This window comes from Oryctolagus cuniculus, chromosome 3 (assembly GCF_964237555.1).
Source record: "Oryctolagus cuniculus chromosome 3, mOryCun1.1, whole genome shotgun sequence".
Lineage (NCBI taxonomy): Eukaryota > Metazoa > Chordata > Mammalia > Lagomorpha > Leporidae > Oryctolagus > Oryctolagus cuniculus.
In genome coordinates this window covers 90,590,190-90,614,970 of record NC_091434.1, presented here as the reverse complement: position 1 = coordinate 90,614,970, position 24,781 = coordinate 90,590,190, and the positions used below count along the sequence as shown (strand labels likewise).

General features: G+C 45.0%; 1 protein-coding gene across 2 annotated transcripts; it reads right to left on the bottom strand.

Annotated features, from left to right (window-relative positions):
• Positions 1–722: 722 nt before the first annotated feature.
• On the bottom strand, positions 723–24,781 carry NMI (N-myc and STAT interactor). 2 transcript variants are annotated; one of them, XM_008258576.4, is made up of 9 exons: positions 24,480–24,634; positions 24,024–24,190; positions 18,786–18,876; positions 17,922–18,017; positions 14,502–14,664; positions 10,731–10,837; positions 10,456–10,642; positions 6,273–6,379; positions 723–1,525 (listed from the first exon to the last, which is right to left on the bottom strand). In XM_008258576.4, the coding sequence occupies exons 1-9, from the start codon at positions 24,480–24,482 to the stop codon at positions 1,343–1,345; spliced, it is 1,104 nt and encodes a 367-aa protein (XP_008256798.1). In that variant the 5' UTR covers positions 24,483–24,634; the 3' UTR covers positions 723–1,342. The 2 variants fall into 2 exon arrangements, with proteins under 2 accessions (XP_008256798.1, XP_051704647.2); XM_051848687.2 differs by lacking the exon at positions 24,024–24,190 and having other exon boundaries at positions 24,480–24,781.

Genomic DNA, 24,781 nt, shown 5'->3' with positions numbered 1-24,781 from the left:
CTATAAAGTGAGTAGTTTTTAGCTACCTTCTTTCATTCCTAAGAGAAATGTGAGACTAATGAGTATTTCTGATAGCAACATAAAGGCAGAGTTTCAGAGGCTGAGGTCCACTCCCCAAATGGCCACAACAGCTGGAACTGTGCCGATCCGAAGCCAGGAGCCAGGAGCTTCTTCCAGGTCTCCCATGTGGGTGCAGGGGCCCAAAAACTTGGGCCATCATCTATTGCTTTCCCAGGCCACAGCAGAGAGCTGGATCGGAAGTGGAGCTGCTGGGACTCGAACCAGCACCCATATGGGATGCCGGCACTGCAGGCTTTACCTACTACACCACAGCACTGGCCCTGAAACCTAACTTTAAAACCTAAAAGTAGTATGTTAGAAGCAAAACCAAGCTTTTCTCTTTGCGTTTTTTTAGATGGCAGGCACATTGGATAGGCTTAGGTTGAGAATACCTTGTAAATGCATTTTGTTTATGCTGACATTTCATGAGTTTAATTCTGCTTCCAGCACTTCATGAAACAAACTATTTTAAGATAAAATCTTGCAAAGCTGCTTAACCAAAAATAAAATCTTATCTTCTTTCAATAGGAACCTCTGATTTTTATCATTTATGTTTCTTTAAGGTAAAAACAGTTGGATACTAATAAACTGGGTCTCTCTTCAACTACTTTGAGCTCCTAGAGGGCAAGTACTGCATTTTTTACCCCAAGCATCAAACATGATGAACTACTTCTCTCTTTATTTCAAAGTCTTCTGATTCTTTCCATTAAAGTGTAAAAGAAAAGAAAATACAGGCCTTAACAAGCTCTATTTGGAAGAGGATACTTGAAAGCAGTCAAGGGATGGTTGGCAAGCTTCAGGAAAACAACCACACTCAGCTCTGAGAATCTTCAGAGTTACAGAGTGAAATGCCTTGAATCTTTGGTAAAGTCCATAGAAACCAGGAACTGCTAAATGTCACTGCATTTTTAAAAATGTTAAGCATCAAGTCTGCAAGCTGGGCATGGGATCACAACCCAATTGGCCCACATGGCCATGCAGAATGAGCCGGTAAAGGCAGAAGGACTTCTAGGCCACTTAAAGTTGATTTCAACAGACTGGAGACCATCTGTATAATTGAGGAACAAAACTGTTTTCAATACAGGGCATTTACTCCATTTGAGAACATGCAGCACAGTTAGATACCATGAAGGAGCCAAATACATGGGAATATACTTTGTGTCTAAGAATCAATAGACACTGAAGAATTAAAAGTTTTCCTTTTTTGAGGAAAATAGTACTAGTTTTTGTCAAATATTACAGTGATGGGTCAGAGCTGTAATTTTCATATGACTCTATGAGTCTACTCTTCAAAATATGCTGTGTAAGGTTGCTGTAGCGCGCACTTGACCACCTCGACTTCTCCACCTCCATTTTTCTCCCGTTGGAAGTGAATGCCAATGAAGTCCTCTACAATCTCTTCATCCATCTGAATGTTTTCCATTCCAGTCAGAAGCACAGTCCTCTTAGATACTCCTGAAAACGCCTAAGAAGAGGAAAAAAAGATAAACAGAAAAATTTCCAAGAACTTCGAATTAAAACTCTACCTTCAGAAGATCTGCTTAATATTTTGGTCTCGTGGCCAGTGCCACGGCTCACTAGGCTAATCCTCCGCCTTGCGGCACTGGCACACCGGGTTCTAGTCCCGGTTGGGGTGCCGGATTTTGTCCCGGTTGCCCCTCTTCCAGGCCAGCTCTCTGCTGTGGCCAGGGAGTGCAGTGGACGATAGCCCAGGTACTTGGGCCCTGCACCCCATGGGAGACCAGGAGAAGCACCTGGCTCCTGCCATCGGATCACTGCGGTGCACCGGCCGCAGTGCGCCAGCCGCGGCGGCCCTTGGAGGGTGAACCAACGGCAAAGGAAGACCTTTCTCTCTGTCTCTCTCTCTCACTGTCCACTCTGCCTGTCAAAAAATAAAAAAATATTTTGGTCTCTGCCTTAGGAGAGACAGAGCCTGAGGGAGAGTTTTCAAGCAAGAGAATGTCAGAGTCAGGAAGATATCTGTGGCGGTATCATGTGGAGCAGAGGCAAGGAGGGCGGCTCTAGGGACAGAAGAGCCGGGGAAAGACGAGGCGGGGGCGGTGCTGACAAGATCTAGTCACCAAATGGGTGTTGCCGGTAAAGCAATATGAGTTGAATATGAGTTCTAGCTTTCAGGCTGGTGGACCAGGTAGATGGTAGTGCCACTTAATATCTGAAGAGGAGGAAGAAAAAGAAGCAGATCTGTAGTAAAAATAACAAGTTTGGAGAAAATGAGCAGGAGGAGTTATATCTGAAGCCCAATGTGTGGGGAGCAAACCGGACTAGACTGTTACTGGAATTAAGACTTATTCTATGCATCTGCTCTCCCACAATATGGCGCTGGGAGAGAAGTAAACAGCTTCCGCACAGCTGCCTCCAGTTCAACCAATTAACTGTAGGACTTGCTCCTGATTGGAGAGCAGCGTACTCGGCGTGTGGGCAGCCGAGTTGGGATTGGCGGAGGAGGACTATAAAGGAGGAGAGAGACGGCATGCACCGGGAACATCTATGGGGAACATCTAGCTGAAGGAACACCTGTGCAGCCCCCGAGTAGAGCCGGCTGGCGGTGTGCCGCTCCCCTGCGGAAGTGGGGAATGTGGCCAGGGGGAACTGCCCTTCCACGGAGGTGGAAGGGATAGTAGCCAACCCGGGAAGAACCAGCAGCAAACCCGGGGAGGGCCGAGCAGACGAAAGAACAGCGCAGGGTCCTGTGTTGCTCCTCCACGAAGAGGGGGAGCGACATAATGGTGCCGTGACTCGGATATGAAGCCTAGGCAGTACTTAGTGTCGTTCCTCCATGAAGAGGGGGAGCGACATAATGGTGCCGTGACTCGGATAGGAAACCTAGCTCGGATAGGAAACCTGACTCGGATAGGAAACTTAGGACGGATATGAAACTTAGGAGGGAAGAAATGACTCGGATTAGGAAACCTAGGTCGGATAGCAAACTTAAGAGGGAAGAAACGGGAAGAACTGGGAAAATACCGGAGAGAGAGACTAGCAAACAGCCTAGGGAAAAGCCGGACGAAAAAGGAGCCGGAAGAAGCTATTGAAAGCCTAGGCATAGACTCGGATACGGACTACGGGGGGAAGCTGGGAGAAATCTCTAAGGTCGAAAGCGAAAGTGAAAGCTAGAACAAACAGACTCGGACGCGGACTGTGGGGAGAGGCCAGGAGAAATGAGGGAGGAATATCGTTGGAGGAAAGCTTGGGGAAACATACCGGGTAGAGAAAAATGTTAGGGAAATTGAAGCCGCGGGGGGCAGGCCGAGGCGGAAACGGAAGCCACTTTGGGGTTCTCAAGTTAGCCCGGGAATAGGGGGCGAAAAGTTGAAACCAGAAGCTGAAACGTGAGCCAGGTTGGGATCCGTCTGATTAGCCCGGGGAGCAAAGGACGGGAAGCCAAACCGTGGGGCGGAGACGTACGCTGGGTTGAATTCGCCAGGCTAGCCCGGGGAACTTAGATTGAATGCTAGTGGCGGACACGTGAGCTACGCTGTGTTACTCGCGGAAGCCGTCGCGTGCAGAGAGAGCACGGGGCGTGAATAGATAGGGAACGGGCTGGCGTAGGCTGTGGTTCAGACGCGAAAGGGTTAAGCGTGGAGACCGCGGAGCGCGCGAAGCCAAGCCACGCAAAGCCGAGCCGCGCAGATGAGGCGCGGGCTGAAGCGGCGCAGAGCCGGGAACCCGCCGGCAGGGCGAGGCGCCGGAAAGCCGCAGGGATAAGAGAAACAGAAGTTTTAGAAGTAAAGTGAGAGAAATAGGAATGCTGGAAGATAGAAGTAAAATGGGAGAAATAGGAATGCCCGGAGATAGAGAAATAGAGAAATAAAAAGGCCTCCCTACAACACTGCAATGTGAGAGCTTGGATTCGGTCTGCCTAATCAAGTGAGGCGATGAGCACCTGCGGGCAGCTAGCAGCTTATGCGCCGCAGGTCACCGAAGACAGGCACGAATTAACATCAGTAAGGCTTCCCCACAATACAACAATATTAAGCTTGGATTCGGTCTGCCTGATTTAAGGCGGTAAGCGCCAGCAAGCAGCTCGACCAGCGTATGAGCTGCAGGTCACCGAAGATAGGCACGAACCAACACTAATAAGTCTCCCCCACAATAAGGCAATGAGAAGGCTTGGATTCGGTTTGCCTGATAGGTCTTGTAAGTCCCCTGCAGGCAGAGCAGAGCATGCGCTGCAGGGCACCGAACACAGGCACGCATCAGCGCCTAAAAACCTCCTCACAATGGCAAAGAGAGGACCCGGATTCGGTTTTCCTGATTGATAGGACTTGTAAGAGCCTGTGGCAACTCTAGCAAGTAGAGCAGAGTGTGTGCCGCGGGACACCGAAGACAGGCGCGTATCAACGCCAAAAATAAAAAGAAAGGGGGATCTGTGGGGAGCAAACCGGACTAGACTGTTACTGGAATTAAGACTTATTCTATGCATCTGCTCTCCCACAATATGGCGCTGGGAGAGAAGTAAACAGCTTCCGCACAGCTGCCTCCAGTTCAACCAATTAACTGTAGGACTTGCTCCTGATTGGAGAGCAGCGTACTCGGCGTGTGGGCAGCCGAGTTGGGATTGGCGGAGGAGGACTATAAAGGAGGAGAGAGACGGCATGCACCGGGAACATCTATGGGGAACATCTAGCTGAAGGAACACCTGTGCAGCCCCCGAGTAGAGCCGGCTGGCGGTGTGCCGCTCCCCTGCGGAAGGTGGGGAATGTGGCCAGGGGGAACTGCCCTTCCACGGAGGTGGAAGGGATAGTAGCCAACCCGGGAAGAACCAGCAGCAAACCCGGGGAGGGCCGAGCAGACGAAAGAACAGCGCAGGGTCCTGTGTTGCTCCTCCACGAAGAGGGGGAGCGACACAATGAGTAGACATATGAGAGAAATGAACATATGTCTCCACCTTAAAAATAAAGGTCATGCCATCATGTTGAATTTTCCGCTCAAAAAACTGTATGACTAGGGCTGGCACTGTGGTGTAGAAAGTTAAGCCTCTGCCTGTAGTGCCGGCATCCCTTATGGGCACCAATTTGAGTCCTAACTGCTCCACTTCTGATACAGCTCTCTGCTAACATCCTGGGAAAGCGACAGTGGACAGCCAAGTGCTTGGGGTCCTGCAACCACATGGGAGAAACAGAAGAAACCCCTGGCTCCTAGTTTCGGGCTGGCCCAGCCAGAGCCATTGTAGCCATTTGGGGAATGAACCAGCAGATGGGAGGTTTCTCCACGCCCCCCCCCCCCGCCCTTATTTCTGTGTCTCTACCATTCAAATAAATAAATAAATCTTTTTTTTTTTTTTTTTTTGACAGGCAGAGTTAGACAGTGAGAGAGAGACACAGGTAGAGTTGTAGACAGTGAGAGAGAGACAGAGAGAAAGGTCTTCCTTCCGTTGGTTCACTCCCCTAATGGCCGCCACAGCCGGCACTGCGCCGATCCGAAGCCAGGAGCCAGGAGCTTCTTCTGGGTCTCCCATGCGGGTGCAGGGACCCAAGCACTTGGGCCATTTTCCGCTGCCCTCCCGGGCCACAGCAGAGAGCTGGACTGGAAGAGGAGTAACCGGAACTAGTACCTGCGCCCTAACCGGGACAAGAACCCGGGTGCCAGCGCTGCAGGCGGAGGATTAGCCAAGTGAGCTATGGCGCCGGCCAAATAAATCTTTAAAAAAAAAAAAAAAACTGTATAATGAAGATGGGCTTTTGGTAGAGCAGTTAAGTTGCCTCTTGGGATGCTCCATCCCATTATCAGAGTGCCTGGTTCCAGTGCTGGCCCATCTGTGTCTGGTCCATCCTCCTCCTAATGCACACCCTGGGAGACAGCAGACAAGGCTGAAGTACTTGGGTTCCTGCCATCCAAACAAGGGACCTGGATAGAGTTTCCAGCTCCTGGTTTCGATCTGGCCCGGCTCTGGCTATTGAGGGCATTTGGGGGAGTGAATCAGTGTATGGAATATCTCTTTGTCTTTCAAGTAAAATGAAAATAAATAAATATATTTTAAAATAAAAATCAGTACAATAAATAAGACACAGATTTATATTAAAAGTCTTTAAGAAGACAAATTCATTCTGTATCAAGCAAAAATGAAGTCACTATTTTGATGTTCCCAGCTGATAACATTCAAATAGTAACAGATACAAATTTTTCTTTATTTTTTGTGGGGTGGGCTTGGGCAGTGAGTTCTCCAACTGAAAGAAAAGAAGTGACTTTACCTGATACTTTTTCAAATGTGTTTCCATGTATGGAGAAACCATCACTCTATGGCACTTCAGATTTGTGTAAAGAGGATAATCTTTCCTTTCCAAAATCCTGTCAGCAACTAAAAGTAAATAAAAAGAAATGGTTCTCTTTAGTATCACAAACATTTAATCAAATTAAAACTTCCTACAAGAGATCAGCATTGTGGCACAGCAAGTTAAGCCTCCACCTGCAATGCAAGGCATCCAATATGGGCACTGGTTCAAGTCCCAGCTGCTCCACTTCTGATCCAGCTCCCTGCTAATGTGCTTGGGAAAGCAGTGGAAGATGGCCCAAGTGCTTGGGCCCCTGAACCCACATAGGAGACCCAGATAAAACTCGTGGCTCCTGGCTTCAGCCTTGCCCAGTCCTGGCCATTGCAGATATTTGGAGCATCAAATGGAAGAATGGAAGGTAGCTAGCGCTCGCTCTCGCTCTCTCTCTCTCTCTCTCTCTCTCCCTCTCTCTCTGTAACTCTATGAACAAAAAAAAAAAAAAAAAAAAAAAAAAAAAGTCCTGCAAACAGAACAATACTGCAGTGAACACTACAACATGATTGTTCACTTTTGTAAAGATTTATTTATTTAGTTAGCTAGTTAGTTAGTTAGTTATTTGAAAGGCAGAGTTACAGAGACACAGAGAGACCCAGAGAGAAAAAGGGATCTCCATCTGCTGCTTCACTCCCTAGATGGCCATAATGGCTGGGACTGGTCCAGGACAAAGCCAGGAGCTCGGAACGCCATCCAGAGCTCCCACATAGGTGGTAACAGCCTAAGCACGAGGGCACTATCAGGGAGCTGGATCAGAAGCAGAGCAGCCGGGACTCAAATCAGTGTTCCACAATAGGGTGCCAGAATCACAGGTGGCAGCTTAACTCTCTACACTACAACACAGGCCCCTCAGTGATTAATTTCTAAAGAATTATACACTCCATTTTGAAGACTCAAGCACATAGTTTTTAAAAATAAAAAAAAATAGTTTTAAATGCTTCTTTTTCTCTTAAACTATCCACTGCAACCAACAATATTCAGAGGGCAGTAACATCCTTAACAAGACCTACTCTGAGCTGCGTAAAACATAAAAATCAGCTGCAGAAATTCATCCAATCATTCTAACAAGACTAGAATGTTTCCTAGTTTCTCAAGAAGTATAAATGAAAACGATGATTAGAGTATCATATACAAGGAGTCTTTAAAAGTTCACAGAAAATGCATATACGGAAAAACCATGTATGGTTTTCAAAAATTTTTTGAACCAAAAGAAACTTTCAGTTCCATTTTCCATTGCATACATGTGTGTTATAAATTGTAAATATATTTAAATATAATAATATACTCACACACATCCAGTAAATTACTTAAGTTGTCCTATAACTAATACATGATATTCAGGAAATTGAAATAGTGATGTTAACTACAAGTCAAGGCAAGGAAGAGGAGCCTGGAATGTCTTTTAGAGAAACTGGGGAAAGTGGGCCGGCGCCATGGCTCACTTGGTTAATCCTCCGCCTGCGGCGCCGGCATCCGATATGGGTGCCAGGTTCTAGTCCTGGTTGCTCCTCTTCCAGTCCAGCTCTCTGCTGTGGCCCAGAAAGGCAGTGGAGGCTGGCCCAAGTGCTTGGGTGCCTGCACCCGCATGGGAGACCAGGAAGAAGCACTTGGCTCCTGGCTTTGGATCGGCATAGCTCCGGCCATAGCGGCCATTTTGGGGGTGAACCAATGGAAGGAAGACCTTTCTCTCTGTCTCTCTCCCTCACTGTCTAACTCTATCTGTCAAATAAGAAAAAAAAAAAAGTAAAAGTAAAAGAAAAACTGGGGAAAGTGAAGATGGCAGAATAGGGAGGGAGTGCTCTGCTCTAGGCTAGAGAAAGATAGTTTAAAAAAAAAAGAGAGAGAGAGAGACAGAGAGAGAGCAAGGAAGTGAGTGCATTCTCAAGGAGAGTTAGGGAGAAAACGGCAGTGGAAATTCTACAGGAGGAAGAGCAACGCTGTGGATCTACATGGAGGGTACAGATGCACAGCACTAACATGCAAACAACACAGGACCCCCGCAGCACAGAGCCTGAGAGAGTGCCAGCTTTGCAGAATGACATGAGCTCAGACTGCGGCAGCCCACGCCACCGGCGAGGTAACAGCAGGGAGAGTCTGGTGTGAATCCAGCCTGGAGCCCTATGGGAAACAGGGTACTTGCTAACCCAGTGCGGGGGAAAAGGGCATGTTTCTGCCTGTCCCCCACACAATGGCACCTGGCATCCAGCTGAGAGAGGGCAGGTGCCATTTTGGACAAATGTAACAGCTATGTCAGCTCTTGTGCACATGCCCAGCCGAGATGAGATGCCATCTTGTCAGTAGCTGTGACAGCAGCTCTGGTGCACACACCTGGCAACCAGCAGCAAGAAACCATCATTGTGAAATGAGAATGGGCTGTGGACTGGCAGTTCTTGGGCACATCTGTGATCTAGGAATTTTACCAGAGGGGGAAAATCCACATTCCCCATTGACTTTGAGTCTGGTTGAGAGGACTGACAAGGGGCTGGGCACCCACGTAGGACTGCGGGGTGTCCACAGCCTCTCCACATATCACAGGCTCTGGGTCTCAAACTGCCTAGGCAGAGCAACCACAGGCAGCTGGCTGGGGGGACGTTTCTGCCTCTCTGTAGACAGGACAGTCTAGCTGAGCAGAGCGGATCCTCCGCACCCTGTGACTGCGGAAGGCTTGTGTGCTGAGACTGTGGGAACTCTGACTTCAAGAGAGGGTGAAGGGTGTAGCTGGGGCTCTGGGCAATCTCTCTAACTCTGCCTTTCAAAGAAAAAAAATAAATCTTTTGAAAAAATAAGAAAAGAAAAAAGTGAAGACAAGTTTAAAAATATATCCTGTCTCCTCATCCCTATCCCAGACAATATCCTGTCCATACATCCCCAGGTGGTACTTCCAATAGGAAAATACTCCAAAATGTTCATGGAAAATGAAATTAATAGATAAGTACATTTTGTTGCAAAATTTTTCGGAGATGATATAGTTTTTTTCACAATAAGCATTTTCCCATGAACTTTATTAACAAAGAAAGCTAGAGAATCTCCTATTTTCCTATTTTCCATCTTAAGCTTGTAAATCCTCCAAGATGATTTGGTAGAAGTCCATTTCTAACTTACAAAAGAACAAATATCAACCTGCTCTTTCCAGTCATCTCTACTCTCCTCCCTGGAACAGATTCCTTCCACTTAAGAAATGTGGTATATTAATACCATGTAAAAAGGAAACAACAGGTTTTTCTACAAGAGTAGATCAAACTCTGTGGGAAAATGAAATTAAAACAAATTTATTTTGGTGCAAAAAATTTTTTTGAAATCCATGCAGTTTTTTCATAATGCACATTTTCCATGAACTTTTGGAAGCTTTCTTGTATGAGTGTGTGTGTATATAATATATATATGTATGTGTGTGTGTGTACACTGATATATTTCAATTGCTGTGTCACACACACTGTGATCTTAGGTGAGTTACCTGTCACTCATGTGAGAGACCAAGGTAGTGTTCCTGGCTCCTGTGAGAGCCCAGCTAGTCTGGCCTAGACCTGGCTATTGTGGTCATCCAGGGAGTGAACCAGCAGATGAAGATTTTCTCTCTCTCTCTCTCTCTCTCTCTCTCTGTCACTCTCCCTTTCAAATAAACAAATGTTTTTTTACAAATCCTCAATTACTATGTTGTTTAATAAATTTTAAATTTAAAAAGTAGAATTGGGGGTCCAGTGCTGTGGCGTAGTAGGCTAAGCCTCCACCTGCAGTGCTGGCATCCCATATGGACATCATTCGTGTCCTGGCTACTCCTCTTCTGATCAAGCTCTCTGCTTATGGGCTGGGAAGACAGTGAAAGATGGCCCAAGTGCTCGGCCCTCTGCATCAGTGTGAGAGACCCACAAAAAGCTCCTGGCTCCTGGCTTCAGATCAGCCCACCTCCAGCCACTGCGGCCATTTGGGGAATGAACCAGAGGATAGAAGACCTCTCTCTGTGTCTCTCCCTCTCTGTCTGTAACTCTGCCTCTCAAATAAATAAATAAAATATTTAAAAATTACAAAATGAAGAGTTTGAATACTTTCAGAAATAGCAGAAAATAACTGATACAGTAGGGCATTTGTTAAATGTCCAATGTGTGAGTACCTCCAGTTTCCACAAATGTGATGACAGCACTTCCGGTCCGCTTATCATACTTGACACTTTCCACCTCTCCACCTCCATTTCGGGTCTTACAAAAACTCAGTTCTAGTTTATCCCGCATCTGATCTTCAGGCAATTCATCAGGAATTCCATTAACATTGATCTTCACTTTAGAAATTTCTGCACAAACCTATAAAATTGTTTCAAATTTATGAAACAATGAATGATGAGAAAATGTTCTTACTTAATGAAATTTTAAAAAAACTTTAATCACTTACCTGGAATCTGACTCCTGAGTTTAATGGGACCGGCTTGGCCTTAACCTTCATGTTTATATCCTGTATCTGCACACAATGATTTCCCATTCTTATCACATTTTGGGCAACTGAAAAATAATTTGGGAAGGATTAATTTCCAGCATTTTGAGATATTTTTAATTTTTAATGCTTTTAGTTTAAGACAGATTATCATGAATTATCTATTTTGTAATTGTAACATTTTTCTAGAGAATCCCAAGTGATAATGGTCTTGCCACCCAAAAAAGAAATATTAAATATCACAACCATCAGAAAAATCATGGTAGACATTCTCAAATCCTAGATTCATCTTAAGTGACAATCTCTTCCCTTATATCAAGAGATAAGACTGATAATTCCTCCATGAACTCATATTCTATTTTAGTTCATCCACATACTTTCTTTCACACCATTGACAGCATTGCCAGAAAATTTCCCTACCATATTCAGCATAGCCAGAAATTCTTCCATGCTGAGTAAGTTGGGAAAACATCTCTGGATCAGTGTCATATTTACACTTATTCAACTTTACTATTTGACAATCATCCCTATATGTCCCTAGCACCATAGAAGTATATATTCATTTTTGTCTATATCTTCCCAAGGATAACATATTAAACATAGGCTTGAATATATCAGAGTGCCTTTTTTGTTTGCCATACTTAATGAGGAATTCTTTTTTTTGTAAAATGCCCTTGAGATCATGCTTTAAAAAGCTGATAGCCCTGTTAAGCCAATCACAGATCTGTCAAGTCTAATTAATCCATACAAATGAGAAAAGGTCAGTAATACAATTATGCCAAAAACGATTAGAACTCCAGAGAACAAACTCGGTATCTGTTTAAAATGTATGTGGATGGGCATTAATTTTTAATTGCGTGACATGAGTGTATAACATTCATTTGTTGCTATCTGGAGCCGCTCATTCTAATTTATCAAGAAGATAACAGGTGGTTGCTCTATGCCTTGTAAACGTCACATGTGTTTATGGCAACCAGAGAGCACAGCACAGCTGGAGGAGGAGAAAAACGCAGCTAGAAAGCAGGGCGTTGTTCTGTGGAAATTCAGGCTAGCCGTACCGCAGCATGACTCTCTAACTTGGAAGTTTTTTTTTTTTTTTTTTGCTAACGGCAACAGACGACAATAACAAAACATCAGTGAGGTCATACTCGGATGATCCTCTTTCCCTACCACTCCCAAAAGAGTCCCCAACATCTGATGATCTGACCCAGTTGAGAGTGACTGCTCGTGTCTCAACATCTGTGATTCTTGATAGTCAAAAGCCAGCTCCTGATTAATCGTACTTAAACCCAATGTTGTCCCAGGAGTGGGAACCTGAGAGCCATGTCAAGGGTAGAAGAAGTGATGTGGTTATTTCTGAAGAGAATCTCAATGTCGTCACTCCCAGGCGACTACTGCGCAGAAGCCCGCCCCTCAAATCCTCATTTGTGCCTGTCCCAATTACCACTGCCAGCATGGTCCTTGGTCTCCTCCTGCACCCTCAGCTGTAGTGTTGGCTCCAGACTGAATGAAAGCACACGGGATACATGCCTCATCTGTGTATATGAAGACCTGCTGGAATCAACTTTACTTTTTTTTTTTTTTTTTTTTTTTTGACAGGAAGAGTGGACAGTGAGAGAGAGAGACAGAGAGAAAGGTCTTCCTTTGCCGTTGGTTCACCCTCCAATGGCCGCCACAGCCGGCGCGCCGCACTGATCCGAAGGCAGGAGCCAGGTACTTATCCTGGTCTCCCATGGGGTGCAGGGCCCAAGCACTTGGGCCATCCTCCACTGCACTCCCTGGCCACAGCAGAGAGCTGGCCTGGAAGAGGGGCAACTGGGACAGAATCCGGTGCTCCGACCGGGACTAGAACCCGGTGTGCCGGCGCCGCAAGGCAGAGGATTAGCCTAGTGAGCCACGGCGCCGGCTAAATCAACTTTACTTTCACACTTATTTTCAGGCAAGAGCAGTGGACCAGACGTCAGGAGGCGTGGGTTGTAATCACACATTCTCAGGATCTTGCCACGGGAATGTCTATGAAGACCACCTAGCTCCATGCCATCACCTACCCAGGATGACAATCTGTGCAGAGGACTGTTGGTCCAATAGAAAATACAGGAGCACTCAGAGATTTCACTTACCTCGGCAATTTTTAACTGTATGGACCTTGAGCAAATTATTTCTCTTCTTTAAGCCTCTGTTTCCTCATCTGGAAGATTCCTAATGTGTAGCAGTAATAACAGCTGACATGTATAAGCATTTATTATGTGGCAGTCACTGGGCTAAGTATTCTGCCAACATTTCTCATTTAATCCTCACCAGGAAGTAGGAACTACCACAGTCCGTCATAAAAAATATGAGATTTATAAAGAACCCATCCGAATCATGCTTCTAGAAAGGGGCAAGGCTGGTACCCAAAGCCACATCCCCCTCATTAAGAAGCCCTCAGCTCTGAGCAGGGGCCCACATCTTGGCAGACTTAGCAAACATCAGGTCCCACCCCAAATGCCTTACTCCCAAGTTCTCTCCATTTCCTAGTTATGTGCCCATAAGTAAATCCTCAGGGTCTGTTTTCTTGGCCGTAAACTGTAAATAGAGCCCACCTCTGTATCCACAGTTTCTACATCCCCAGGTTCAACCAACCACATATGCAAAATATCTGAAAACAACAACTGTGCCTGTAAGTCAACATGTACAGACTCTTCTTTCCTTGTCAATGTTCCTTACACAGTATAGCCATTTATATAGCACTTGTAACTATTTGCATAGCATTTATACAGTAGTAGGAATGACAAGTAATTTAAAGACACAGGAGGATATGCATGTTAAATGCAAACAGCATCACATGCAGCTCAGTGTCGGGACATGTCCTGAGAAGTGCATCATTTGGCAATTTCACTGTCAAGTGAACATTATAGAGTGAGCTTACCCAAACTGAGATGGGTAAGTATCTCAGTGTAAGTAGTTGCTTATAAACTGGCATGTCATGTAGTGTGTGACTGACTGCACTATACCATGTTATGTGAGCATCTATGGAATTTGGTATCAGTGAGGGTCCTGGAACCAATCTCTCAAGGATACTGAGAAAGAACTAGTTAACTGTTCTATCTGACTGCACTATAGAGTATGCAGTACAAAATGGGATGTCTCTGAGAACACTCTGAGGTCTGCAGAATTCTACAACCTTATTACTGTTATTATATTTTGAATATGATCATATTCAAGGTACTTCACATCTCAGAGTAAGTTTCCTCATCCATCAAAAGGGGCTATTCAAGGCCTGGCACTGTGGCATAGCGGGTAAAACTGCCACCTGCAGTGCCAGTGCTGGTTTGAGCCCTGGCTGCTCCACTTCCTGTCCAGCTCTTTGCTATGGCCTGTAAAGCAGTAGAAAATGGCCCAAGTCCTTGGGCCCCTGCACCTATGCGAGAGACCTGGAAGAAGCTCCAGTCTCCTGGCTTCAGATCAGCCCAGCTCCAGCTGTTGTGGCCATTTTGAGGAGTGAATCAACGAATGGAAGACCTCTCTCTCTCTCTGCTTCTCTATAACTCTGCTTTTCAAATAAATAAATAAATCTTTAAAAAGAAAAGAGGGGGTGGTTATTCATACCTGCCACAGAAGTGTCACTATGAGAATGAGAAGAAATGATACACATGAAACTGTAAAGCAATAGCTAAATATCTGTAAAAGACCTGTGGACGTCCAAGAGCTTCCCGAAGCTCCCAGGGCTGTAGTCTTGAACACTGGTCATACCTTCCTCCTGTTCAAATGTGACAAGTGCTTGTCCTTTTTGTAGCTCATAAGGAACTTCCAGATTCACTTGAAATGAACAGGAAACATTTAAAAACTGGTTGTCATTCACAGGATTCTCTACTGATACGAATTTCATCTTTGTTCCAGGAATATCTTCTTTAATCTAATTCAAGCAGAAATATTTGATTAAAATCAAGAAATAACTTAAGTCTTTCCAATGATAATTGCTTACCCAATAATTCATTCTCCATTGATTTCACAGAATATTGAGTATGGTTTTAATATCTTTAATAATTGTTTCTTCCAAGATCTCTGTGAGTGAAATCCCAGCGGAAAGAACGGGCCATCAAAGAAGGAGGTTCCTTTCTCTGAAGGGAGGAGAGAACTTCCACTTTGACTATGACCTTGTCTAAATAAGATCAGAGTCGGCGAACTCAAAAGGCTTCCATAGCCTTGGCAACTCATTACAAGAGCCTCAGGTGATTGCTGATGCCATAAACAAGAGTGTCAATTGTTAAATCAACAACAGGAGTCACTGTGCACTTACTCTCCATGTAGGATCTCTGTCCTTAATATGTTGTACTATGTGAATCAATGGTATAACTAGTACTCAAACAGTACTTTATACTTTGTGTTTCTGTGTGGGTGCAAACTGTTGAAATCTTTACTTAATATATACTAAATTGATCTTCTGTATATAAAGATAATTGAAAATGAATCTTGATGTGAATGGGACGGGAGAGGGAGCGGGAGAAGGGAGGGTTGCGGGTGGGAGAGAAGTTATGGGGGGAAAAAAACATTGTAATCCATATGCTGTACTTTGAAAATTTATATTTGCTAAATAAAAGTTAAAAAAATAGAAGTATCTAAAAAAAAATTGCTTCTTCCTATGCAAGTACTCTATAATGTAATCAAATACTGATCCTTTAATATCATCTCACAAATTAAATTATGGGGTTATACTCCTCTCACTTTTTCTAATCAACATTTAAGAAGGTCAATATTATAGGAAGTTCTATTCGGAAGCTTATGTCCTTCATATGGATAAGGACCCTTTAAACAACTGTGTTAATAATAGACTATCACAATGGAATCATTGGACAGTATATTTAATTTCACTGCAAATAATTATGAAATATAAAGTTGAATATATGTGGTTATTCTGATGGCAATTCCAGATAATTTTGTCTAAATGAAAGCCTCCTGAATCATATGATTTAAAATTTACTAAATTGAAGGGCCAGCATCGTGATGTAGTGAGTAAAGCCGCCACCTGCAATGCGGCATCCCATACGGGCACCGGTTTGTGTCCTGATGCTCCACTTTCAATTAGGCTCCCTGCTCATGGCCTGGGAAAAGCAGCAAAGTATGGCCTAAGTGCTTGAGCCCCTGCTACTCATGTGGGAGACCTGGCAGGAGCTCCTTGCTCCCTACTTCAGCCTTGCCCAGCCCTGGCTATTACGGCCATCTTGGCAGTGACTCAGCAGATAGAAGGTCTCTCTGTCTCTGCTCTGTCTCTGTCTCTCTCCCACACTCTCTCTCTCTCTGTAACTTTGACTTTCAACTAAATAAATAAACTTTTAAGAAAGTATCAGTTTTAAATTCTGTCTTTACAGCATCTGCTCATCAACTTTTCAACCATCATCACAACTTAGGTTTATAAAAATGTGAACACACAGTATCAACTAGAATTATAATCTAGAGAATAAGGTTAGGTTTTACTTAACTGTTTAAAACCATTGGGATTAACGGACATATACAACTACACAAAAATGTAACCAAATGAGTTTGTTGTTCACATTTCTATTCCGCGTGGTTATTTTACAGGTTGAAATGAAAGATATTACCTAAACAGATCAGAAACATTCAGAGAGTTATTTGTTCTAAGTTTACATTTATTTTGCATCTTTACATGCAACTTCAGTAGAATATCTGACTCCCATAGCTAATTTCAAAACAATTTGCAATGTCTGAGAAAACGCAGGTTTCCCAGTAATGTAGAAATACTCTTTATACTCTGAAATGTCAAGAGCTTTCTGAAGTTAGAGAAAGGCCTGAGGCTAGGAGCAGTTCACCTTAGCTCTCTGAGTCGCAGTTTGTGTCCTCTGTAAAAGGTGTCAACTGTGCTGGCTGGTTTCTTTGGGGTAAGACCAAATGACTTGGTTCCAGTCTTGGAAGTAACCGGACCCCTAACAGAGCTTTCTGCTAGAAGTCGCCCACGCCAGAGACAGGCAGCCTTGCTTCCTGATGTCCACCCATGTGAATCCTATCCTCTATTTCAGAAACAAACACTGACAATGGTTTCATTTCTTAACAGTCTTAGCTGGTAACAGGAAAACAAGGGTGAAAGCTATATCAAATTCAAATACCAAAAAAGAGAGAATTTAAATGATGACAGTTAATATACACCCAATTTTTCTGTGAAACTCATTCAAATTACTCTGCCACTTTGGATGAGCAGAATAACAAAAGGTATCAGTGAGAAGACCAAAAATTTGATCCAAGACTGATTACTAATTACCACCTTTTCTGTTTTTGTAAATTTTATTAACTCTTGTTTTTATAACATTTACTAAAGAAATAATAGAAAAGTGCCTGTACCACAAATATACAGCAATATGAAATTCCACACTAAGACACACATATAACCAGGACCCAGACAACACACAAACGTGACAACACCCTAGAAATCCTCTTGGTTTCCCTTATGGATCTAACTCACTTCCAAAGGTAGCTATTATCCTAATTTTGAACATCCTGCTTTTATTATTATTTTTTTCATTTATTTGACAGGCAGAGTTAGACAGTGAGAGAGAGAGAGACAAAGAGAAAGGTCTTCCTTCCGTTGGCTCACCCCCTAAATGGCCGCTATGGCCGGTGCTGCGCTGATCCGAAGCCAGGAGCCAGGTGCTTCCTTCTGGTCTCCCATGTGGGTGCAGGGGCCCAAGCACTTGGGCCATCCTTCACTGCCATCCCAGGCCACAGCAGAGAGCTGGACTGGAGGAGGAGCATCTGGAACTAGAACCCGGCGCCCATATGGGATGCTGGTGCCGCAGGCGGAGGATTAACCAAGTGAGCCACAGCATTGGCCCCTTGTTATTATTTAAATAGAGGCACGCGATATGCCCTCATCTATCCTATCTGGGTCAATATTGTGTTTGTAAGAGTCACCCTAGTTGTATGTAGCTATGGTCTGTGTATTCTTATTACTGTACAGTATTCCATTGTGTAAATATACCCTAATATTGATTCAGTCCATGACAGTAGGGCTTTGGGTTGCTTTCCATTTGGGGTTAATTACAAATAAAAGTGCCATGGATGATCACAATGCTTTAAAGGTGAATTCTATAGATTAAATAGCTTTCCCTGCAGAGTGCATATCCATTAAAAATGTGGTGTATTAAATAATTAAAGGACTACCTGGAAGTCTCCGGGGTTCTCTTGCAACTCAGCTTCAAACTTTTGGATCTCCTCCTTCAGCAGGGCATTTTCCTTTGCAATATCATCAATTAATCTCTAAAAAATATGAAATGGTTCCAAAAAACTTAAACAGCTCCTGAAATCATTTTTCTAAATGAATTAAAGATGCTAAGTGTCTTTTACCCAGAGCAAAGCGAACAGGGGCTTTAGACAGTCTCAGAATAAGAACGATTATATGGATAATAGATTTGTTGAATAGTTTACCTCATCAGCTATGACTCTGCCAAGTTTTATTATCTGCATTAATGAAAAAGGAAACTACCTTCCACACTGTACCATAATCGCAGAAATGGTTAAAGTTAAGGCTGGGATTGAGACTCAGATCTTCTGAGAGCTCAGTCCCTTCCCAGCTATTTGAGACTACCATATGATTCTTAAATGGCACTATAACTGTGGACATGTCACTCTGAGGCTAGCTTTTATAAGATTACCTGTTATTCCCATAGTACGCAGCTGCTCTGACATGCCAGGCATATGGCCTTGGGTACATGTCTTAAGCTATCCAGCCACTGTCACTACTTGTGGTCTGATCAGATAATTGTTAAACTATTCACTTTTCGGGTTCAAATCCAAGAAAGGAGGGAGTAAGAAGGCAGCGAATGTTGTAGACTTTATAAGAGAAAGAACAGAAATAGGATCCTTCTTATAAGACTTGGATGACAAAGTGGAAGTAAAAAAAATATGAGTGCCCAATGGCCTCCCAAATTCATGGTAATGTCAAAGACATACAAAGGATGCCTTACTTCAAAACTAATAAAGAACCAACAGATTTTTTTATAATACCTAGTAATTTCCCCTTTTTACCTCAATTTCTGCGTTCTCCAATGTTGCGTCTGCATATTCCTTCAAAACTTGCTGTTTGTTGTCTTCACCGGCTGCCATGATTCCTGATTTACTATAACAAGTAAATATTTTTAAAATAATATATATTCAGGAAAGAAAGAATTTACCTTTTATGGAAGAAATATTTCTTCTTTTTTAGGATAACTTTTAAAATTTTTATTTACTTATTTGAGAGGTAGAAACAGGAGTAAATATTTGCAATGGCTAAAGCTGGAATGGTCTAAAGCTAGGAGCTGGGAACTCAATCCAGCTCTCCCACAGTGGTAGCATGAACCAAACTTCTGTGAGTTAACGTTGCTACCTTGTAAAGTCTGCATTAGCAGGAAACTGGAAACAAGAGTTGGAGCCAGGAGTCAAACTCAAGCACTCTAATTAGGACTCAGGCATTCCAATCAGTTTCTTAATTGCTAGGCCAAACACCTGCCCTGAAACAGCGCTTCTTTGTTCTATCATTTCTCTGATCATGAAAGCTTTTATTACCATGTGGTTTATATCCAAAGTCTGCATTTGAAATCATTTCACATCTATAAATACGTAACTCTAAAAACCCACTGCTTTTCAACACAATCTACAAAAAATAGGTATTAACTTTTTTTTTTTTTTTTTTTTTTTTTTGACAGGCAGAGTGGACAGTAAGAGAGAGAGACAGAGAGAAAGGTCTTCCTTTGCCGTTGGTTCACCCTCCAATGGCCGCCGCGGCCGGCGCGTTGCGGCCGGTGCACCGTGCTGATCCGATGGCAGGAGCCAGGAGCCAGGTGCTTTTCCTGGTCTCCCATGGGGTGCAGGGCCCAAGCACCTGGGCCATCCTCCACTGCACTCCCTGGCCACAGCAGAGGGCTGGCCTGGAAGAGGGGCAACCGGGACAGAATCCGGCGCCCCGACCGGGACTAGAACCCGGTGTGCCGGCGCCGCTAGGCGGAGGATTAGCCTAGTGAGCCGCGGCGCCGGCCTGGTATTAACATTTTTTGTAGTTCATCTCCCAATCATAACACTATGCCTCATTTAAAAATACTACTGCTGTGCCACAGCGCAGGCATCACGTGTGGGCTCCAGCTTGAGTCCTGGCTGCTCACTTCCGATCCAGCTCCTTGCTAATACGTACGCCTGGGAAGGCAGTGAAAGCTGGCCCAAGGTTCCAGGGCCCCTGACCCCACACAGGAGATCGAGAAGAAGCTCCTGGCTCCCGGCTCCAGCCTGGTCTATCTCCAGTCGTTGTGGCCATGTGGGGAGTGAACCAGAGGATGGAAGATTCTCTCTCTCTCTCTATCTCCTTCTCTCTCTGTAACTATTTCAAATAAACAGATATTTTTTTTAAAATGCTACTATTTTAACCTCCCACATTTTCCCAAAGGGTTTTTTTTTTTTTTTTTTTTTTTTTGACAGGCAGAGTGGACAGTGAGAGAGAGACAGAGAGAAAGGTCTTCCTTTGCCGTTGGTTCACCCTCCAATGGCCGCCACCGCCGGCGCACCACGCTGATCCGAAGGCAGGAGCCAGGTGCTTCTGGCCTCCCATGGGGTGCAGGGCCCAAATACTTGGGCCATCCTCCACTGCACTCCCTGGCCACAGCAGAGAGCTGGCCTGGAAGAGGGGCAACCGGGACAGAATCCGGCACCCAGACCGGGACTAGAACCCGGTGTGCCGGCGCCGCTAGGCGGAGGATTAGCCTAGTGAGCCGCGGCGCCGGCCTGGTATTAACATTTTTTGTAGTTCATCTCCCAATCATAACACTATGCCTCATTTAAAAATACTACTGCTGTGCCACAGCGCAGGCATCACGTGTGGGCTCCAGCTTGAGTCCTGGCTGCTCACTTCCGATCCAGCTCCTTGCTAATACGTACGCCTGGGAAGGCAGTGAAAGCTGGCCCAAGGTTCCAGGGCCCCTGACCCCACACAGGAGATCGAGAAGAAGCTCCTGGCTCCCTGCTCCAGCCTGGTCTATCTCCAGTCGTTGTGGCCATGTGGGGAGTGAACCAGAGGATGGAAGATTCTCTCTCTCTCTCTATCTCCTTCTCTCTCTGTAACTATTTCAAATAAACAGATATTTTTTTTAAAATGCTACTATTTTAACCTCCCACATTTTCCCAAAGGGTTTTTTTTTTTTTTTTTTTTTTTTTTTTTTTTTGACAGGCAGAGTGGACAGTGAGAGAGAGACAGAGAGAAAGGTCTTCCTTTGCCGTTGGTTCACCCTCCAATGGCCGCCACCGCCGGCGCACCACGCTGATCCGAAGGCAGGAGCCAGGTGCTTCTGGCCTCCCATGGGGTGCAGGGCCCAAATACTTGGGCCATCCTCCACTGCACTCCCTGGCCACAGCAGAGAGCTGGCCTGGAAGAGGGGCAACCGGAACAGAATCCGGCACCCAGACCGGGACTAGAACCCGGTGTGCCGGCGCCGCAAGGCGGAGGATTAGCCTATTGAGCCGCGGCGCCGGCTTCCCAAAGGTTTTGATTTAAATATTTAGTTCTCTCTATTTTATTCCCCAAATGTAAACGGAGCTTAACAGCTCCTAACAAATTCTTTCTCTATACAGGCAATCTCACCTGGAGTTTTCACAAAACCTCCTCCTGGGTAAAAAAAACTTGGATGGTAAACATATTATATGTTTATTTCTTTTTTTAAGATTCATTTATCTGAAAAAGAGTCAGAGAGAGAGAGAGATCTTGCATCTACTGGTTCACTCCCCAAATGGCTGCAATGGTCAGAATCCAGAAACCTGCAACTCCATCTGGGTCTCTAACCTGGGTGGTGGGGCCCCAAGCTCTCAGGTGATCCTCCACTGCTTTCCCAGGTGCATTAGCAGGGGGTTGGGTCAGAAATGGAGCAGCTGGTACTTGAACCAAGGCCCGTAGGGGATGCCAGCTTCGCAAGAGATGGCTTAACCTGCTGCACCACAATGCCAGCCCCTGTATGTTGTTTTTGTTTTTTAAAATTTTTTAAATTTATTTTATATGAAAGGCAGAGGTATGCATGGCACCTAACATCGCCCAAGTTTACACGCCAAAAGCACTTGATTCATAGAACTGCATGATGTCTTGACTTGAGTATGTGTTCTGATCAGGACAACATGGGCATATGAAGTCCTCTTACCACATGTCCAGAAGACAGAAACTATAACATTACTTAACTGATTCTTTAAACTATTGTGACAATGCTAAAATTCTTAAGAGCTTGCACTAAAGACTCAATATACATGGTGTACTGCATAATCCTTCCAGAACTCATGCAGCATAGTGAGCATCTGGATGTATTTTCTCTTTTTGCGTAAGTGTAATGTACAGTAATTTCTTCCTTTTATGCAATCATGTGGTAGGCAGAATGTCCACATTCTAATCCCAAGAATCCATGAGTATGTTAGGTTACCCTGCAAAGGAGAATTAGGCTGCAGATTGAATTAAGGTTCCTAATAAGCTGACTTGAAAATATGGAGATCATACTGGATTATCTGTGAGGATCCAAGGTAATTGCAAGTGTCCTTAAAAGTGAAGCAGGAAGGGCATAGCTGGTAAAGCCCCCATCTGTGGTGCCAGCATTCTATATGGGTGCCGGTTCGTGTCCCAGTTTGCTACACTTCCGATCCAGTTCCCTGCTAATGCACCTGAGAAAGCAGTGCAATATGGTTCAAGTGCTTGGACCCCTGCCACCAACGTGGGAGACCTAGAAGAAGCTCCTGGCTCCTGGCTTGGGCATGGCTCAGCCCGGGTCATTGTAGCCATCTGGGGAGTGAACCAGCAGATGGAAGAACACTCTCTCTGTATCTCCCTCTCTCTATGTAGCTCTGACTTTCAAATAAATAAAATCTTGAAAAAAAAAAAAAGTGAAAGAGGAAGGCAGACGAGCAGTCACAGGGAGATGTCACAGCAGAACAACCACGTATGCAATGCTGCTGCCATTGAAAATGAAGGAGGGTTACTCAGCCAAATCAGGTGGGCAGCCCTGGGAAATTGGGAAGGGGATTTAGCCCACAAACTTCCAGAAAGGAAGGCAGCCCTGCCACAGCTTGATTTTCACCCAGTGATACCTGAGTAGAACTTCAAGCCCACAGTCTAAGATAGGCCACTAAACCTATGCAATTGGTTAGGGCAGTGAATGAAAAACCAGTACCAATCACCATCACCTTATTTCCCTAATACTCTCACATCATCGTGGTTCCAGGACATACAGGACCAAATCTTCAGATATGCATGCCTGGCAGCAGAATCCAAGAAAGGAAATAGAACGCGTATGTCAGACAGGCTGAAAACTCACACTGTCAAGGGACAAAATGATAATTTAATTGGCTTAATGTTAGAATCCAGCAACACTTCATTCCATAAAATACAGGAAGTGTTCCCACGGGCTGAGCACAGAAGTTGATTTTATAGCCACAGACCAGGTGAAAAAAGCAGAAAGCCAGAACATAAAGTGGATCAGTCACGTCAGGGTTGCCTCCCTTGCAAGGCAGGAACAGACAGAACGATAGAAAAACAACTGATAGGTTAACTCGAGGTTACTTCAGGGTACTTTTTAAGGATTAAAGCAGAAGGCACTCCCTGATCCTGGGACTCGAAAAGAGCCTGTGAGCCTGTTAGATTTCCCCTGATTTCTCAGGAGAGACGACAGCTTAGTTTGGCTTAGTGGCTGCAGCTTAGCCTGGGTGACTCCATTTTGATTTTTAGCCTGGTCTGTTGGAGCCTGGCACAGGAGCTTTGTCCAAAACAACAGTCTCCTACATTTTTTTTTTATTTAACACTGATATTCCCTCTTTGGATGTCTGCTTCAAGAAAAAAACATTGCAAATTCTGAAAGGTGCCCCACGATGGCCAAACTCCATGACTGCCAAAAACGCTCTCCTTAAGAAATCCATTGTTCTAAGAATTCTCTCCAGAGACACCCAAGGAAAACCGTGGGAAAACACAAATGTTAAGTTTCAATTTCCCCGAATGAAGCAATGCAAACAGAAGATGCGGTCAGATAAAGCTCGATGGGCCCAGGGGTAGATGGGTCCCTGGAGGTGGCCTGGAGCTGGGGACTGGCACGGCGTGGGGTACGTGGGTGTGGGCGCCCCCTGGCCGGAAGCGCAAACACCCCCGCTCGGGGCTCCCCACGCGCGGTGCTCCCCAGTCTCGCGCTGTTCCGGGCCTCACCGAACCCTCCTCCCTCCTCTCCAGTCCTGGCCTGCCCGGGGCAGGGACGGCAGCCGGGCCCAGGGCGCCCCACTCACCCGCGTCCACCTGCCCGGAGCAGCGCTCCAGCCCCGCGCGCTCGCCCTTCCGGAAAGCCAGCGCCGCCCGGGTGGCCGGAACCTCGGCGGCTGGGCGGGGACGTCCCGGGTCCGAGCAGCGCCTCGGCCGAGGCAGGAGCTGTCGCTCGCGGGAAGCGGCTTAGTTCCTTAAGAACGAAAAACGAAACAAGAAAACGGCGGCGTTGTTCCTCTAAAATATAACTCGGAATACCAAACCTGACGTCTCCAATGATGTCTCACTAACAGAAACAAAAAGTTACAACTAATTTCACTTTCGATTTTTAAAACGTGATTGTTTAGTTTTTCTTTGGCGGCCATTGTCCCAAAAGTATTCCTGACGTTTCCACAAAAGCTAATTTAGGACAAGGTTTTTTTTAAAGACATGTTTTTGTGTGTATTTTAGAGTGCCGTAATGATGGAAAAGTGGATAATTACCATAAAGTCAGAGCAGGACTCTCTTCACGTGGTAACAGTCGTTGTAACTGCGGTTTACAACCCAGCAGTTCAGCCTTTGTGGGTCTTTTTGCAAGAACCCCGTGGGCCAGGAAGTGGGGACAGCGGTGGTGTTTTGCGAAGTTTCTAAGACTCATGTCCCTTGAATGTTTTCTTCCAGGCTTTTGTTTTGTTGGGAGGCTTGTAAACAAACACTTCACTAGGTGTGGGCTTTTCCTTTGCAAATAGAAACATCTGGCTTATTTCACGAAGGGCAACGACAGGAATTATCATACTCTATTCTC

What these genes read in the sequence shown, in the direction of transcription:
- NMI (XM_008258576.4), bottom strand. An exon ending in CTCCGGGCAGGTGGACGCGG is followed by an intron (nt 18,877 to 24,023) that starts GTGAGTGGGGCG and finishes TACTTGTTATAG; the next exon opens with TAAATCAGGAATCATGGCAG. An exon ending in ACTCAGGAGTCAGATTCCAG is followed by an intron (nt 10,643 to 10,730) that starts GTAAGTGATTAA and finishes ACAATTTTATAG; the next exon opens with GTTTGTGCAGAAATTTCTAA.